This window comes from Triturus cristatus, chromosome 6 (genome assembly GCF_964204655.1).
Source record: "Triturus cristatus chromosome 6, aTriCri1.1, whole genome shotgun sequence".
NCBI lineage: Eukaryota > Metazoa > Chordata > Amphibia > Caudata > Salamandridae > Triturus > Triturus cristatus.
The window spans coordinates 1485286372-1485304147 of record NC_140589.1 but is presented as its reverse complement, the minus strand read 5'-3'; the positions used below and the strand labels follow the sequence as shown (position 1 = coordinate 1485304147).

Here is a 17776-nt window from a genome sequence, read left to right as displayed (position 1 = left end):
TACACTGTACTACATTCATAATGTCATGATATTGTATGATATACAACAAAATGCATGGGTGTAGCAATTCAAATGTATGGAAATAGCTGTTGATTAATGCACCACCAGGTGCCAGTTACTTACCTAATAAAAAGTTATTTAAAAAAAAAAAATAGTCTGGAGGACAATATCCAGGGATCAAATTGGAATAAACACAGTTCATCTCCACAAAAATAGGTATTTCAGAAATCAACAGCTACCTCAAAGTGTCCTAAAAGGTACAGACACAACCCTGGCCATAGAAAATGAAGAGCAAGAGTTTGGAACAGAGCTTCCTGGAATAAATCCAGACACCAGAATACCACGTAAAATCCAAGTTGGATGTAGGTTTCAGACGATTTTTAAACAGTCATGGATTCTGCTGATGCTCACAAAAGACAGAGTGAGCTAGGACTTGTAGTTAGTCTAGCTTACGGTCTCACTCCATTATGTCCTGTGTTTCATTGTGAGAGGGTCTCACAGGTTCAGGGGATAGCGTGTTCAGAAATGCACATTGAAACTTATTGGCTGAAATTATCTAAAACTGTCTGTTCTCTGTGAGGGGATCCTCCTCACTAGTAATAAGCACTGGCTAGTTCAGCCCACACGTGGTAATCCTGGAGTACTTGTTAAAAATCAAACGTATATGTATAACAAACTTTGTATCATAGTACCTCCCTTATATCTTGCTAAAATGGGCAGTTTGCATTGAATATTTATTTAAAAAACAAGCCAATTGCATAGAAATGTTTCACTATAATGAAGTGACCAAAGAAAACCTTTCACAAATCGCTTTAACCCGAAAAGGAAAGTGAATACGAGACATTGTTAGCCAGTAGGCTGCAATGCAAAGCATAGCAGAGAAAAACTGGCACTCTGCCTTTAAGAACGTCACAGTACACCTGTATCTGATATGCTCCACAGGTGACTATTTGTTCAGTTCATTTTCCCGCTCCTGGAATCCTGGAGGATCCTGGGGCACTGAGCTATGCCTTTTTAGCAAAAATGTTTAGGAAATCTTTCTAAACCTTGTATTTAGAGTTTCATTCGTTGTCTCTTGAAGTTTAAGGTATTTTGACACCCTTTTCTGACAGAAAATAGCTTTTTTTTTTTTTAAGGAAAAAATGTTTTCACTTTTTGTAAAGTACCCTTCCTATAGGAAAAAAGGTATAGTTAGACCCCCACAGGTAATGCACTTTTTGTCTTCTTGTAATCCTTCTCAAGAAGAACTTTGAAGGATAGACAGAAGATCAGACTGCATGGGTTGCAGCAAAGAAAGGAACATGAAGATGCTCCCAGATCTTCTAAAAGCCATTAAGAAGATCGGTCTTCTACCAGAGCTTCTTTTTCCTTCTCCAAAGACTCCCCAAGAGCTAGATCCTAGAAGACATCAGAGGAAGAGATATTGGTCTCTATGGACGTCTAGAAAAGCATGATGTTGAGGAGCATAGCCTCGGAAGACTGGGAACCTTCCATCTTGCACGCTATCGTCAGGTGCGATGTAGAGACACTCGATGGCGAAGGAACCCTGACGTTCTACTTCAAAAACATTGGTGCCGCTGAAAACACCTCCTTTGACAGTAAGACCACTGTTGCCGACTTTGAAGCAACTTCTATTGACTGCGAAGCACCTTCCCCCGACATAGAGACCGCTTCTGTCAACTGCGAAACCACCTCTGTTGACATTAAGATCACCTCCATCGGCACGAAAGCCACCTTAATCAACATGAAAACCACCAACTTCAATGTAAAAGCCACCACAGTCTTAAATAGTGACACCCAGACCAAAATCTCTGTCACCATCTGTGCAACTGTCTCCAAGATGGTCACAGGAACCTTTTCCAGAGAGACATGCCACTCCAGGGTCTCCTTCCCAACATACACCGAAAATAGTACTTTCTGTTACACCTTTACCGAGGGGAGCGATGCCACCTAACGGCCACTCCAGGTTCAGTAACCTCGCCTAGGCTTTTGCCTAGAATCTCACCTACATCTCAGTCTCTTCCGACATGACCACCGGACAGTTCACAGTTGTCTCATAGACATTGCTTGAGATCCAGGCCCAAACATAAATCTTGAAGAAGCTCTAGAGAAAGACGCCAGTCATCTCACTCTAGATCAAGGAGATCCTGCACAAGGCATAGCAGGATGTCACGATCTCAATACAGAACATGTGGACAACTACCTCAATCAGAGATTATTCTCCGACTCTTTCAAACACACCTGCAGCAAGGGTATCTCCAATTGATGACCTAAAAGCTGTTAACAAGGTGTTAGCAAGAGGTGCATTTAAGTTGAATAGTACTATGCCTGTGCCTAATACATCTACATTAGTCTTCTTTGAGACATTACATCAATGAACATCATCAAGGCCTCCTTTTCCTCTGGATCCAGGTCTTCTTGAGCCTGCGGTGCAGTTATTTGTAACACTTGCATCAATAAAATCAGCCCCATCTAGGCTCTTAAAGAAGTATAAGCCTCCTGATCTTAGATTAATCTGCTTATGGCTACTGTCATGGCATTTGTGCTAGTAGAAGCTTATGGCTTAGACTAACAGGTCTAAAACTGCAAGTGCAAAACAGAATCCTGAACCTAGCGCTCTCAGGAAACACACTGTCCTGATCACACACGGGTCACAAAATGTCATAAATTGAAACTGAATTGCTCACTGTAAAGGGTGTGTGCCTAGAAAAGAAGAATTTAGAAGGAGGTACAGGCTGTATGACAGGCAATACTGTTATTGTACCACCAGCGACCATAAAAGCCAAAGCAGTCATACCACCAACGCAGAATCTCTACAGGGAAAGGAGTTCTGCAGCAGCAACCGGCAGCAGGGAAGACTCCTACTAAACAATTAGTCACTTCTTCCTCCAGCTCCGTTAGTCACTTCGGTGGGAGAAAGTATTGCAAGACACTTTTCAGAATTTCTTACGGTTCACAGTAGGCTCAAAACATTTTCAATATAAAGTCCTCCCTTTCGAACTGAAACCAGCTCCTCAAACATTTGCAAAGCATATGGCTGTTGTCGCAGCACATCCGAAGAAACAAAAAATATTTGTCTATCCTTACCTAGACAACTGGTTAATTAAAGGAACACACTAGAAAGAAACCTTGAACTACTTTCAAGTATGCCTGCAATGTGGCCAAGGTCATCCACAAGACTGCATGAATATTCTACCAGAAGCTAAATAACTTCCACGAGGAAATCATATGCATTTAAGTGGAAGAGATTTTGCGTTTGGTATATTCAAAGCAGCCACAATCCATCTATTACGGTCTGGTTTGCAATTTTCTTTCATTAAAGTACACCTTGCGGCTATAACTGCCTATCGGAAGTCTTAATCACAGACCTTATTCTTTAAAATGCCTGTGGTTTTTTAGAAGGTTTGAAAAAGGTACTTCCACCAGTAAAGTCCCCATCTCCTGCTTGGAAGCTTAAAATTATTCTCCCTAAATTAATGGGACCCCCTTTCGACCCATTCACAAAGCTTCTTTACAGCATCTTACGTGGAAAGCAGCTATCCTACTTGATACTACTTCTGCTCGTAGAGTTAATAAGATTCAGGCACTGTATGCTTCTGAACCATATACAGTATTTCATAGTAATAGAGTAGTAATGAGAACAGACCCCGTTTTCTTCCTAAGGTGGTTTCAGATTTACACATTAACAAACTATTTCCTTACCTACATTCTTTCCTAATCCATTTAGACCAGCAGAGAAATCTTTGAATTCTCTTGACAATTCTCTGGACATTAAGAGTCCTGAAATATAAGACAATCAGACCCTCTTTTCATAAATTATAGTCCAATACAAACAGGCTTACCTTCTTCAAAACAAACCATTTCTAGATGGATTGCATCCTGTATAATTCTTTCATACAAGAGTGCTAAGAAATCCCTACCTGGTAAACCTAAAACAAATTCATACCATAGCCCTTCATAAAAATATTCCCATTTCAGAATATGTAAAGCTGCTACTTGGAGATCTGTTCATACCTTTACTAGACACTAATGTCTAGATTCAGACTCCAGAGCAGATAATCCACTAGGGCAGGCTTCTTTGAGCAACCATTTTGTATATTTTTATTTCATGCCCGCCTATTTGTGGGATGGGTTTGCTACTCCATTCAGTGCTCAGTGGAAGAGAAGGAAATGTTACTCACCTGTAATCTTATTTCCTTCCAGGGGAATCCTCATCAAAGTCCAAAGCAATACTCCCACCTCTCTGGACAGGAGCTATTACAGCTCTCAACAATTGCTTCTCCCAGGATTCCTAATTTCTGTAAAAATGACCTGATGACCTAACTGTCATCTGTGAGGCATGATGGGATACAGGATGTACTGTGAGGTTCTTAAAGGCAAAGTGCTAGTTTGTCTCTACTATGCTTTCCATGTCAGCCTATTGGCTAGCAACGTCTCGTATTCCCTTTCATTTTCCTTTTAAAAAGGTTTGTGAACATTTTCTATGGTCATTTTTTTATAGTGACACATTTCTATACAATTGGCTTCTTTCAAAATGAAAATTCAAAGCAGTCAGGGGATTTATAGCCTTACTTTAGGATACATATATGTAAGGTACTATGGTACAAAGCTTATTTATATATGTATCATTTTTACGAAGCATCTCTTTATTAACAGTTTTGTCATACAACCAAAAAGCTTTATACCTTGAGCGCAGCAAGGCAGCAATATTCCATTATATTGTGCTGATAAATACCCCCAGTCATAGTATATCGGTTTTACACATCGCTGCGGTAGTAAAGCCGCCGAGGGGTGTAAAATTATCCAGGAAATACCAGTGCAGCTTAGTCGAAAAGACAACAGACCTTATAACAGAAGTTAGTAAAACAGTGGCATGCACTAAGAGAAAGATATGTCGTTATGGGTGGATAGTAGCTATCTATCGCACCCAGATGTCCCAGGACTGCCTGGGGGAGGGGGTCGAGGGATAGGGAGATGTGGCAGAGTACTCGGGCTGGACATGAGAGCTCAGTCGAATAGCTGGAGTGCTTTAAGTCTAGGAGGTGTGAAACAGGAGTTTTCCAGACGCGAGATGTATTTATGAGGATTTCCATAGCTAGGACTTGCCACATAAGCCTATATCATTGAGCTATTGGAGGGCATTAGGCTTTTTCCAATGTAAAGCTATCAGTTGCTTGGCATCCCCAACATGTGAGTGATTAAATGCCATTCAGCATGTGTTATGGCCTGCAGGTGTTTGGATCGAACACCAAGGATTACTGTCGAGTAGAATTTTGGGAGCGGGAAGCCTATAGTCCCCTTAACGTAGCTGAGAATTTCTTTCCAGAAGGTTGTGATGCTTGGGCACGACCACCATATGTGTAGGAAGTCTCCTGGCGCCAAAGTGCAGCACCAGCAAAGTGAAAAAGAAGCGGGGAAAAAAGTGCGTAAACACATTGTTGTAAGGTACCAGTGCATCATTACTTTGTATGCCACCTTGCGTTGTGATATGCTTTTATAAATCCTAGAGATATCGCAAAAAAGTTGTTCCCATTGTTCTACAGACATGTCTTACCCAATATCGCGTGCCTTTGCAATTGATAGGGGTGTGGGTGAGATGGAGCGCAGTGTTGAAATACCTGATCTGTATGCAAGATGAGCCTGCGAGTTCCATCAAAAGACTGAACCAAGGTCTCAAACGCTGATAGCTGGTGTGGGGAAGAGTCCAATTAATCTATTTAAAATATTGTAACCTAGTGGATTCAGGGAGGCGGAACTCTTGTCAACATTGGTCAGAAGCCTTAAAGGATTCACCCTCGAACAGATCCCTGAAGGTGCGGCAGTCTCCCTCCCTCCAGTAGCTGTAAGAGTGTGGTTGCAGGGCTGGAGTGTAATCTGCATTACATGCGGAGGGAGTATTGTGCAAGGGGAAGGTTGTGAGGCCTTGTTTCTAAGCTACCTTCTCCTACATCTCCAGTACCTTTTTTGTAAGGATTGCAATATAGGCGCTACTTGGCCTAGCATTTTTGGGAAGCCACGCCAGATCCCAGAGGGTTCGACAATCCACGGCCCGGTCCCCATGAAACCAATGCCTGTTGCTTTCCCATACAACTCACTCGGAGATGTAGCGTATGTGTGCCGCCCAGTAATATTTAAGACGATTAGGGCACCCCCAACCCTCCCGTATCTCAGGGCAGCATCAGAACAGTGTTAAAAAAGCGAGGACGTTTCACATCCCCGAATAATGTAACATATGTCACATTGGAGGCGCATGACCTCATCATCTTGAGGCATCAGTGTGGACAGACTTAAAAAGGTCGTGAATTTTGGGCAAGAGAGACATCTTTACTGTGTTTAAACGGCCCAGCCATGAAACCTGTAGGGGTTTCCAATGGAGAAGGTCCTCCAAGACAGATTTCCGACATTATGGCCAGTTGGCCATTGTCCAGTTAGATAAAGTTGGAGTGAGCCATAGGAGATGTCTCTGGCTGGGTAAGAGTAAGTAGAAGATAATTGTATGGGCTGGCCCTCTGATGGATTTACCCACAATGTCCTCCGTTTGTCGGATGACAACTGCCAAGAGCTCTACTTCCAGGGCAAATACAATGGGCAAGAGGGTGTCTAGTGCCCCTCCTTAAGTGTATAAATTGAGATAGGCCTCCATTAACACAGATTCTAGCAGTTGTAAAGGTGTAGGAGGCCAAGATCCTGTTGATCATTTCAGGGCCCAGACCTATTCTATGGAGTACTGCCTTTAAGAAGGGTATTTGACTCTATAAAAGGCCTTCTCCGCATCGAGCGTGAGAAGGCAAGATGAGATGGCGTGACGGTGAGACTTTTCCAATAGATGGCCCAGGCAGCTTATGTTTTCCGCCCCCTGTCTATCATGTATGAAGCCTGCTTCATACATGATATAAGACATGGGAGGTGGAGCTCCAGTCATTAGTATGATTTTTTTAAAAGTGCTTCAGGTTTTCCGTGCGTGGACGAGACTATTAAATGCTTATGACTTTGATGAGAATTCTCCTGGAATGGAACTAGGGTTACAGTTGAGTAACGTTTCAATCCCTCTCAGCACCAAAGTGAAAGTAAGGATTTGCCGACCGCAGAACTGAGCCTGCTTAGGTGCCAGACCGTTTCTATTGCTGTGAGAAGATGTAGCTTCAGACATGGCTTGTGGATAGTTAGTATGGCTGCTCTTAATTTGTCAAAAGGCCTTCCCTCCGATCAAGAAATGCCAGCACATCAGGAAATTGTAGCCATGTTGCCAACGGGCAGGATAGACGAAGTCCAATACAGCCAAATGAGCAAGAGGTTTTATTTTGCTTCTTTTTGGTAGAGATGAAATAAGGAGATCGAAGACCGATCAGGGATTTAAAAAAAACTCAACAAGTTATTTATTTGTGTGTGAAGAATTTAGTACTGTAACAAGCCTGCCAACAATGCGGTTCAAGCACTATTTTGATCACAAACTGAGAAACACACAGTTATGGGACTGTTATCACTTGAAATGTGTAGCTTGCAACCAACAGACCAATGAATTGGGCCTTATTATTGTGCATCAATGATTTGCCCTCTTAAATAGTTGGTGGGAGAAGTTAACATGACGCCAACACATATAAACCAGTGTCTGGTCTGACAAATTTGAATAGGAAAGGGAAAGCTATTGAGCAGATGGGCACTGTTATTAGAGATGTATGATATTATTACGTATACTTTTTAGTTTTAGAGTGTTGTAACAATAGTCTCAGTCACTATACTTAGGAGAGTTTTGGTTTTATTGTCTCACTGAGGCAGCGCTTGCTCTGTCTCATCAAGACATGCTCTATCCAGTTATGGACTTAAAACTCCACCCCACTCTCTGCCCACCTTTTTAATTGGCTGCTGTCACTGTCCTTTGTAAATGTTGGCTTTGAATTGGTTAATAGGCTTATTAGTCCCTCCTTAGTACTTCCTTCTCTTCTATTGTTACCTCCCACGAGGACTGGCCCTTTTACATGTGTTGTTACTTGATATACTGTATTTACAGTCTGTCAGAACTATTTTCTTAAATTACTTTCTCCTACCTGGCAAACTTTTCGCTTCCCAGATAACACACTCAGCATTTGTTTCCTGCTCATCAAAGGCGTTTGGAGGGCACCTGTTCTGTTCCATGCACTTCCCTCCCCCTCCCCCCCCCCCCCTCCTTGTATTTTAATAATTCTGGACATACTTTATCAGCGCTGCACCCATTTCACGAGTGCCGCACTGGTTTTGCTTTCATTGTGGTGTCTTTTCCCTGCTCCTCCATTCCCACTCTCTGATGTCCTTCCCCCTCCATTCCAATCAGTTAGCTAGCTCCAGCCGAGCAGCGGCGCCAGATGGATGGAGAGAGAGGGTTGTGCTGCAGTCTGCCTCAGAGCAGGGGGCACTACTGTCTGTGCCTGCTTCGTGGACTGGCTCTGGTTTCCTCTGAGAACTGCAGTATGAGCTCTTTCTATCAGGGCTGCACCCATTTCACGAACACCGTGCTTGTTTTTGATCCCGCTCCTCCATCTCACTCAGCTCTCCATATTCTCCCTTCCAATCCCTTTCAATCAGTGAGTTGGCTACAGTGTTTTCATCACAGTACGCAATAGTGGATGCGTGCCTTTCTTTTTAATGAGCGTGAGTGCGCTTAGCCCAACTTGCTCCTCAAATTTGACTTTTAGTACAAAAAATGCTTTTTTGTGTGCACAATGCAGTAGTTTACGTTTAATAATGGCACCCGTGCACCTATTGTCAGCAGCTCGGCGGCTTCTGCTGTTCAGTTGCCGAGACCTGTGCAACTGGACTGGACGTCGCTCCGAGATCCCTATAGCCCCTGCAGACATGGCGGACAGTTACAGCAGGTTTGTTTACTTCATCCGAACCCCTGTCTAAAAACGTGCACTTCTCAATTATTCGACTATTTGATGATGATATTGTTTATTAGCACTTGTATAGCGGACAGTACCAGTCTTTCCTCTAATGTGAGCTCCTTCCTGTAATAGGCACTCTGCATATCCTTCCCTGCTTCCATATTTGAAAGGCTCTTTTTGCTTAGCTGAAGGTAGTGTTCGCATCCCAGGAAATACAGCAGTGTAGCTTAACTGTTCCCAGTCATATGCACAAAGAACCAGTCTTTTATTTTTTATAAATCTTTTTATTAAACATCATCGACATCACACATCACTTCATCACATGAGCAGGAGACAATACAACTTCCACATTTCCAATAGTGGGTCACGGGGAATAAATACACAATGAACAATATTTGAGTGTTAGGGAGTTACAAGAGTCTCATCTTCAATCAGGGGTACAGGTGGGGCGCAAATATTACCTCTATATGAGTTCCAAGGTCCCTACACCCTATTGCATTTCTTGGGACACCCTCTGGCCACATTGACCGATTTTTCCCGGAACATGCACCAATCTAAGTCTTCCTTCCATCCTCCTATTGTTGGTGGTTGGTGGGCCCCCCATCGTTGCGCTATATTCCTTTTTGCAATCATGAAAGCCAGGGTCACAAAGAACCAGTCTTAAACTTAATTTAAAAGCCTGGCCATGTGATGCAGACACACAACGCCATTTCCCACAAACCTCACGTTCTCTTCTTGCACCATTTGGCCTGCTGTTTATTTAGAGGCCCTCCCTAAGAGCCATCTGTGAAATGCTGTTTACTTTATATTTTGAAAATCGACAAACTCTATTTATTGTCGTTACAACATCAAGGTGTCACGATATTTCTCTACCAGGGGATCCTCATCAATACGGCTTGAACGTTGACCGCCGCCTAGTTGATGGCAACGGAGGACTACACCTCGACGTCGAACGCCGTAACGACTGAGAACGATGTCTCAACGTTGGGCAATGAACCAGCACCAACAGAGAACGACTCCTCCCGTCACCGGGTTGATGGTGGCGGAGGATTCGACTCTGGAGTATGACGTGACGTACCTCTATGCTTCGAAGATTTCGACGACAACCGATGTTCTGATGCTCTCGGCGGTGATGCCGCCGTCGGAGGTGTAGTCGTATTCTTCGTCGGTGGAGGCAGTTTTGACGCTGATCCCGACGACAAAGAAGAACAGACCAGGACTTTACTTTTGGAAGTCGACCTGGGCCTTTTCTTCTAGTGTCTTACAGGAGATCTGCCTCTGCAGGTAGTAGACTTCTTTTTCTCAGAGAGACCATAAAGGCAAATCCTTTCTCTCTCTTTGAGAGTGCGTCTTGACAAATATTAGCAGTGTTGGCAGGTCTCAGGAGAATGAGACTCGAGAAGGCAGAGAATACAAACAGAATGGGAATCTCTTTTAGCCTTCTTTTTGCCACAGGAAGGGCAAGAACCAAACAGAGAAGGCATCTCTGAGTGGAAAAAGAGCCAAACTGCTAGGAATAAAGCAACTTCCTACTCAAACAGGTGTTGTATGTTGAAATAACATAAGTTACAGGAAAAAAAGAGATCCAAAAAAGTCAAAATATCTGTGGAGCTGAGTAACCAGGGTCCTGACTGAAGGAGCCCGAAAGAACAACTGACCTACCTGTCACCTCTTGAGGCATGATGGGAAGCTTGGGGGTCATGGCTGCCTTAAAGGCACGGTGCCAGTTTTTGATGTGTTACATTTGCCTTAATTTTCTATGCTGTTAAGTTTACAATGCAGGCTATGGGCTAACAATGCCTGTTTTTTCTTTACAGGACTACTTTTCTGCTATTCATTAAAGGCAGTTCAAGTGTCTCTTGGTCCTCCGTGTTTTTTTGTGCGTGTTGTAAAGACAAGGTCTCAGAGCATTGCTTAGCCTTGTGTGTGTATTTTTTCTGGGAGGCTGCATTGATTGGTGAAAAAATTATTTTATATATATATATATATATATATATATATATATATATATATATAGATGTGTGTATATATATGTAGCTGTATATATATGTTTTCATATATAATTTTTATATATTTTCTGGGGTCCCCACGCATGGGCGGGAATATTCAGTGCTTATGACTTTGAGGATACCCCTGGAAGAGAACTAGGATTGCAGGTAAGTAACTTATCCTTACAAACTCTTCGTTGTAGGGGCTGTTTGCCAGCTAGCCCTTGGGGCTCAGGATTGGCTGGAGCTAGCCAGAAAGTCGTGTTTCAAAGAACACATCCAAATAGCCTGAGTATAAAGTGCTCACTGTTCGCAATTCAACAACAAAGCGGCTGTAGGCAATGCCTTACAACTAGATAATGAATCAGAAATGTACACTATGTGCCCATTAAACAACAACTTCATTTTTTTAAAACTTTTATTAATAACATATACAAAACATTAGATTAGCAAGACAGCTAACATTATGTCTAAGTCAGAACTTGAATAAAGGATTTAACATTTCCGCTAACCTACAACACCTACAATTCCTGTAAAAGTTACTGTTTGTAAGGCGCTATCTTTTAAACATGATACTTGGAGCTTTAATCCGCAAACATGCAACTTCTGTTATCTGTCATGCCCTTAGCACTCCAGGCTTGGTCTTTTTGTTTTGTTCGCAGGTCCTTCGATGCAAATGATCAGCCACTTCTGCTGACATCTTTTACTGTAAAATCATCTAGAACTTAATTTAAAAAAAATGCAATGTTGTACAGCAGAAAGGCTGCTGTGCATGACTGAAAGTAAATCAGCATTTGCAATACAAAAGGTCTTGCATTTGCGAGAGTTTGAGCTGTTGGCATTGTAAATCACAATGCCTTTTATTTATGTGTTTTGAAAACCTGCAAGCGGTGCACTTTGTACTTATAGTCGTTGCTTACAAGAAGGAAGGCTGCCAGTAAATGCACCTCTTTTACTGGCAGCCTTGCTTCTCGTAAGCAAGGACTATAAGAACAAAGTGAGTATTTACGCACTGCTGGCAGGTTTTTAAAACACCTAAGAAAACGACATTGTCATTTACTATGCCAATAGCTCAAACTCCCACAAATGCGAGACCTATTGCATTGCAAATGCTTGTTTTGAATGCAGTGTCAAATCACTGACACGTGTTTGGAAGTGTTGAGAAAGTCTACTTTGAATGTGATTCAATTTATTTTTTACATTTTTATTCTATTTTATAAGGTTTGTTTTTATTAAATATGGCATTATGACTCAGCCCAATAAATTCAATAGCAGTTTGAGTTTAAATAATAGCAGTAAAATAGTGTATTAGTACTTTGTTTATATTGATGAGTGACTACATTTGTTTTCTGTTCCTGCAGCAAAGAGCCAAAGAAGTTGTTGAGTGGCGGACATATGTGGAAGAGCAGGAGAAAATAAAGCAGGACCTAGAGGTTATTGAAGCCAAGCAAAAAGAACACAGAGAAACCCACAAGAAACAGCTAGAGGCCTTGGGCAATCTTCACTGGAGAAAAAGAAAATCTTCTATGTATATGGCTAACAAACACCTTTTGAATACAAGGCCCAAGGAGAGCAGTGAGAAGGAAAGCTTGATGCTGCCTGTAATTATTAAAGGTGCAGTTTGCTTGTTTGGTTAAATAATTCAAATGCTGTGTTATTTGCACTAATTGACAGAAAGTTAATTTTAAACAAATTGATTCTTTGGCCATTTCTAGATGTTCATGACTTGATATCCCTGAAACAAGATGCCATCCTTCATTCACAGGAAATACCCTGGTTTTGCCCTAAAGACCTCTGTCCACACTTAACATACTGCCATATTACTTGGATTTTCTTTGTTGACATAGAAGTATCCCTAGATACAGCTACTTCGGGCTTTCACTTGGTTCGATTGCACCCTTTTGATAGTCCCGCTACACATAGCATTGTAACCAATACTTTAATGTATACTTAGATTGGGTTTTGAGTACGCTCCTTGCTCATGATTAGATGCTGTTTTATCAATTTCAAGTCCCTGATTCTATGGGTTTTTCTCCGTTCTCGCATTGTTTAAATTCAATGAGTTGTATTCTTCCACTGCTAATATCACAGAATTGTTTTTCCTTTTGCCTTTTTCTTTGACATTTGATGTTTAGCACTTAATGGGAGTGCATCTGTTTTTCCCTCCCATTGTATATTCGTATTGCTGGTGATGCTCTTCGCTTTCTTTGCTGCAAAGGACTTCTTCCACATTGTGTTTTTGTTCTGTGTTACTTCACTGCTCTTTCCTTGCTTTAAGTCGTTATCCCCCATCTGCCAAGCCAGGTCCTCCCTTGACCGGAAACAAGTATCCTAGGACCAGTTTCGGGGTTTCACCTCTCATCAGCCAGGATAGCTTGAATCCAGTGGCACAGTGAGCCCGGGGCCCAGGCGTGGGTCCCTTTCTCTATTTGCAACTGGATTCAAGCTAGCCTGGCTGATGAGGGCTGTTAGCCCAAAACCGATCCCAGGATGCTTGTTTCCAGTCCAGGGAAGATCTGGCTTGGCAGTTCGGGCTGGACTGTTCCCATGAGGCACAGGGTCAAGACCGATTTGCATATAGCTGTGTCTGAAATGGGGTGGTGAAGTGAGCTAAAGAACGATGATGGATTCAACCCAGATCTGTGACTGGGGGCGAGTGTCTGAAAAGTTTCAGCTCTCCGTCCATCATCTCCTTGTGTTTGCTATGGATGAATTAGTCAGGGATATTTGCCTACTCAGAAGCTCAGGCAAACATCCCTCACATTGATGCTAGAGACTCCCAACTGGGCATGTCAACCGTGGTTCACAACACTCTTGGAACTATCAGTAGTTCACATCAAAAGCTGCATCTCAATTCCAGCCTTCTCATACAGAACCATGGAGAAGTCAGACACCCAAAACCCATGGAGCTCAATCTAGCGATTTGGCTCCAGAAGTCATAGAGTTTGGCTATCTCAACTTGCCTCCAGAGTGCATGACTGTTCTTAAGGAAGCAAGAAAGCTTACTACCAGAGCATTTTATGCTGCAAAATGGAAAAGATTTGTTATATATTGCACCAACAACAATAGTGATCCACTACATGCCTCTATTCAAAATATTATTTTTTACCTTCAGCATTTACAGTTTGCTGGTGTAGCCTACACTTCCTTATATAATCGATTAACAGGTTGTGATTATGTTTGTGCAGAGAGATCTCCACAAATGTCCTTGTCCTATCAGGTTCTTAATCAATCCAGGTCTACAATTGCAGTACTTTTGTACCCTGGTTGCACCTAAAGCTTACTAGTCAGTCAAAAAGAATGTTAATTTAGACCATTAGTTCTTAAACACATAAAAACACATCGATCGTCCTTTAACCCGTTGCATGCATCGGACAGCCCCCGGCTGTCCGACATCACAGTGGGCATGTGCGGAGGACGGCCGGGGTCCGTCCGAACTCTGCCAAATCATTAATTCGCCCGCACCGCGGCGGAATTCTCGCCGCGGTCAATGGGTTAAAACCAGCTGAAATTATTATCTATATTAAAACTATATAAAATCAAATTCCATTAATAAAAACAATTATATATTTCATCGTAGACTATGCCGTTAGGAGAACTCCAGTTCTTTACATTTTTCAAAAAGTTTTTAACTTCAAGCATAAACCTCCCAATTGCACATGCTATATCTATAGAGTGCATTTCAGTTAACAGGTCTACTGCCTGTGCATGATTTTGAACATCATATTTTATGAAGATTGGACGTAAACACAATTTTTGTGCGTCAAGTACTTTTAGACAGTCTAGTAAGATGTGCAAAATATCGCATTTTTTGCCTAGGTTACAGATACACCGCCCTTCACGGTCTATTATTGCCCCTTTAATCCTTTTATTAGCATAACATGGGTTGATTCCAATTCTTACTTTTAGTAATTCATTCTTAAGCTAGCAATTGGGAAGTAGATCTGTATATGGGAACTGTTGATCATTTTGCCATAACTTAATCCTATAACGCACAGATCTTTTCTCTTCCAAGTGCTGTAGATCATGGCCATATGACATTTCTTTCCCTAATATTCTAAGTTCCTTCTTACATATATTAGGTTGTAAGTTCTGCTGGCACAAGTCCACTCTCAATTCCCTACACACCATAGCTATCCTTTCCCTAACACCCTTTGCCCACTTCATTTCACTCTGTAAGATCTCACATTTGCACCACTGTGATATTTTTTGGACCTCTCCACAACCCAGGCGTTGCCAGAATCTTATTAATGCCATAATCTTATTTATTCCATAATCTTATTAATGCCATACTAAAGCTTACTTGATATTTTTTCAAAGTAAGGATTTCCCCACTCAGATTGGTGAGCCAAGTTGCCAGGAACTTCTCAAAGACCTTATAGGGAGTAGCGTAATAGGCCTACGTTTTTGTCTTTTTTTAAATCATTAATATCAAGACCTGTTTTCTTTGTGAGGGACTTAACCACCCCATATATAAACTGTTCTGGGATAACTGCAGATATCAATGAGTCATTAATTCCTCTAGAAGATGCATTATAGAGATGAATAAAGAATAAAAAAATCTAGTTGGACATGGGTCATTCGCAGATCTGTATTTTAGAGACATCAGCGTGCCTTTCAGTGAGACTAGACTTGTGCTGGAAGCTGCTTAACAGCCTCTTCAGAAGATGACACATGTTCTGTCATTAGCAGAGTAGAATTATCTCTAATACTGGCCTGAATAGAGCCACAATTAATTAATACGTATGTTAGCCCCGGGAGCTACTTGGTCAGCCACCTTGTAGATAGCTTTAACTGTTGCACCCGTTCTTACTGTAAGAGAGTCTTTATTCTGTGGTGTTAAATAATGCTCTCTATATGGTTCCGGAGCCTCTATATTGGCTTTCTTTGTACCATTTTCTTATTGAATCAATCTTTTTTCCTTTACGTTCCTCCGTTTTCCTAATCAAGATTGATGTAGTCAAATTATTGAGAAAATGGTCAGATCATGTGATCATTATGATTTCAATGTCCTCTGTCCTCTCCACTGGCTTAAAAAACATGAAGTCCACCATGTGCCCTTTTACATGTGTAGCTAATTTACCTTTTGCCCCAAGTTTATACCCACTATCTCGGAAGAAAATTGCTAATAGTTGCTGGTTGAGGTACTGTCTCCATGATACTTTATATTTTATATCTCCTATTACTAGCATGTGGTCAAAATTAATTGACACAGACTGCAGTGTTCTAAAAATTTCTCTCTGAAATCCGCGTTTGGGCTAGGAGGTCGATAAGTTAGGATTAAAGCCATCGGTATGGAAGGTTTGGGTCTGTCAGCAGTATATTAACTCTGGGCCAATAGCCAAGAATTCTTCAGTAACTTCCAATGTAACTGATTCCTAAAAGATCATGGCCATCCTTCTCCCTCTCTGACCAATCCTGTCGCATTGGAAAATGCTATAATCTGGGGGGAATTGCTAAATATGAATCTGAGTTGGAGGAAACTGGTAAACATGATTTACAAAGAAATATCAAATCTAACTTCTCCTCCTTTAGTAGCGTCTACGTTTCCCATCTGTGTTTAGGGAGCTAGCCTGTGTTAAGTAGTGCAGCTTTGTTAATGAAACATGCTGAATAGTCGGGCCCTACCAAATTAGACACGGCAAAGTTGGTTCCCCTACCAGCTCGCCACTTTCTCCTTGCTGGACTTCGTAACTTTGGGTCAAGGTTCCAACAGGACTTTATAACTTAGCACAATGTCAGATGGTGTCTCTTCCATAAATTTGTATTGTTGACTTCACTTGGACGTGGAATCATTTTCATTATACCCACATTGTAAATACTTTGAATTTATATTTTGTCATTAATCCCTATAAGTGAACAAGGGACCCATGTCTGGGCATACCCAGCCAACTTAGGGTGAACAAAGCAAAACCAAAGGGGATGATGGGCGGAGTGTTAAACATTGCAAGCACTCACCCCCAGTCAACTGATCTGGGTTTAATCCATCATCATTCTTTAGCTCACTCCGCCACCCCAGTTCAGACATGGCCATATGCAAATCAGGCTGACTGACCCTGTGCCTCATGGGAACAGTCCAGCCCGAACTGCCAAGCCATGTCTTCCCTGGACCGGAAACAAGCATCCTGGGACCGGTTTCTGGCTAATCAGCCGTCATCAGCCAGGCTAGCTTGCATCCAGTGGCAAAGTGAGCAAGGGACCCACGTCTGGGCATACCTTGCCAACTTAGGGCGAACAAAGCAAAACCAAAGGGGATGATGGACGGAGTGTTGAACATTGCAAGCACTCACTCCCAGTCAACTGATCTCGTTTTAATCCATCATCATTCTTTAGCTCACTCCGCCACCCCGCTAGGTCCAAACTGGAATGGCACGGTAAGCAAAAAAACTATGGATTTAGGCCCAGATGTCGGTACAGGGGTGAATGTATGACATTGTTCTGCATTCTGTCCATCAACTGTTGTTTTTGCATTTGTCCCCGAGTGGGACGGGTATGCCCAGACGTGGGTCCTGTGCTCTCAATGCCACTGGAATCAAGCTATTGTGGCTGAAGAGGGGTAAAACCCCGAAACCTGTCCTAGGGTGCTTGTTTCCAGTCCTGGGAGGACCTGGCTTGGTAGTTCGGGCTGGACTGTTCCCATGAGGCACAGGGTCAAGATTGATTTGCATATGGCTGTGTCCAAACTGGAATGGCATGGTGAGCAAAACGACGATGGATTTAGGCCCAGATCTCTGTACTGGGGTGAATGTATGATATTGTTCTGCCTTCTGTACATCAACTGTTGTTTTTGCATTTGTCACCCCGAGTGGGACGGGTATTCCCAGACGTGGATCCCGTGCTCTCCATGCCACTGGAATCAAGCTATCCTGGCTGAAGAGGGGTGACACCCCGAAACCGGTCCTAGGATGCTTTTTTCCAGTCCAGGGAGGA

General features: G+C 42.3%; 1 protein-coding gene across 1 annotated transcript in view; it reads left to right on the top strand.

Moving 5' to 3' along the window:
• Window positions 1-17776, top strand: part of MTIF2 (mitochondrial translational initiation factor 2) — a 285890-nt gene that overhangs the window by 138129 nt on the left and 129985 nt on the right. Inside the window, exon 10 of the mRNA XM_085612606.1 lies at window positions 12208-12460. Within this exon, the coding sequence (XP_085468732.1) occupies window positions 12208-12460 (253 nt within the window). The remainder of the gene's footprint in view (window positions 1-12207; window positions 12461-17776) is intronic.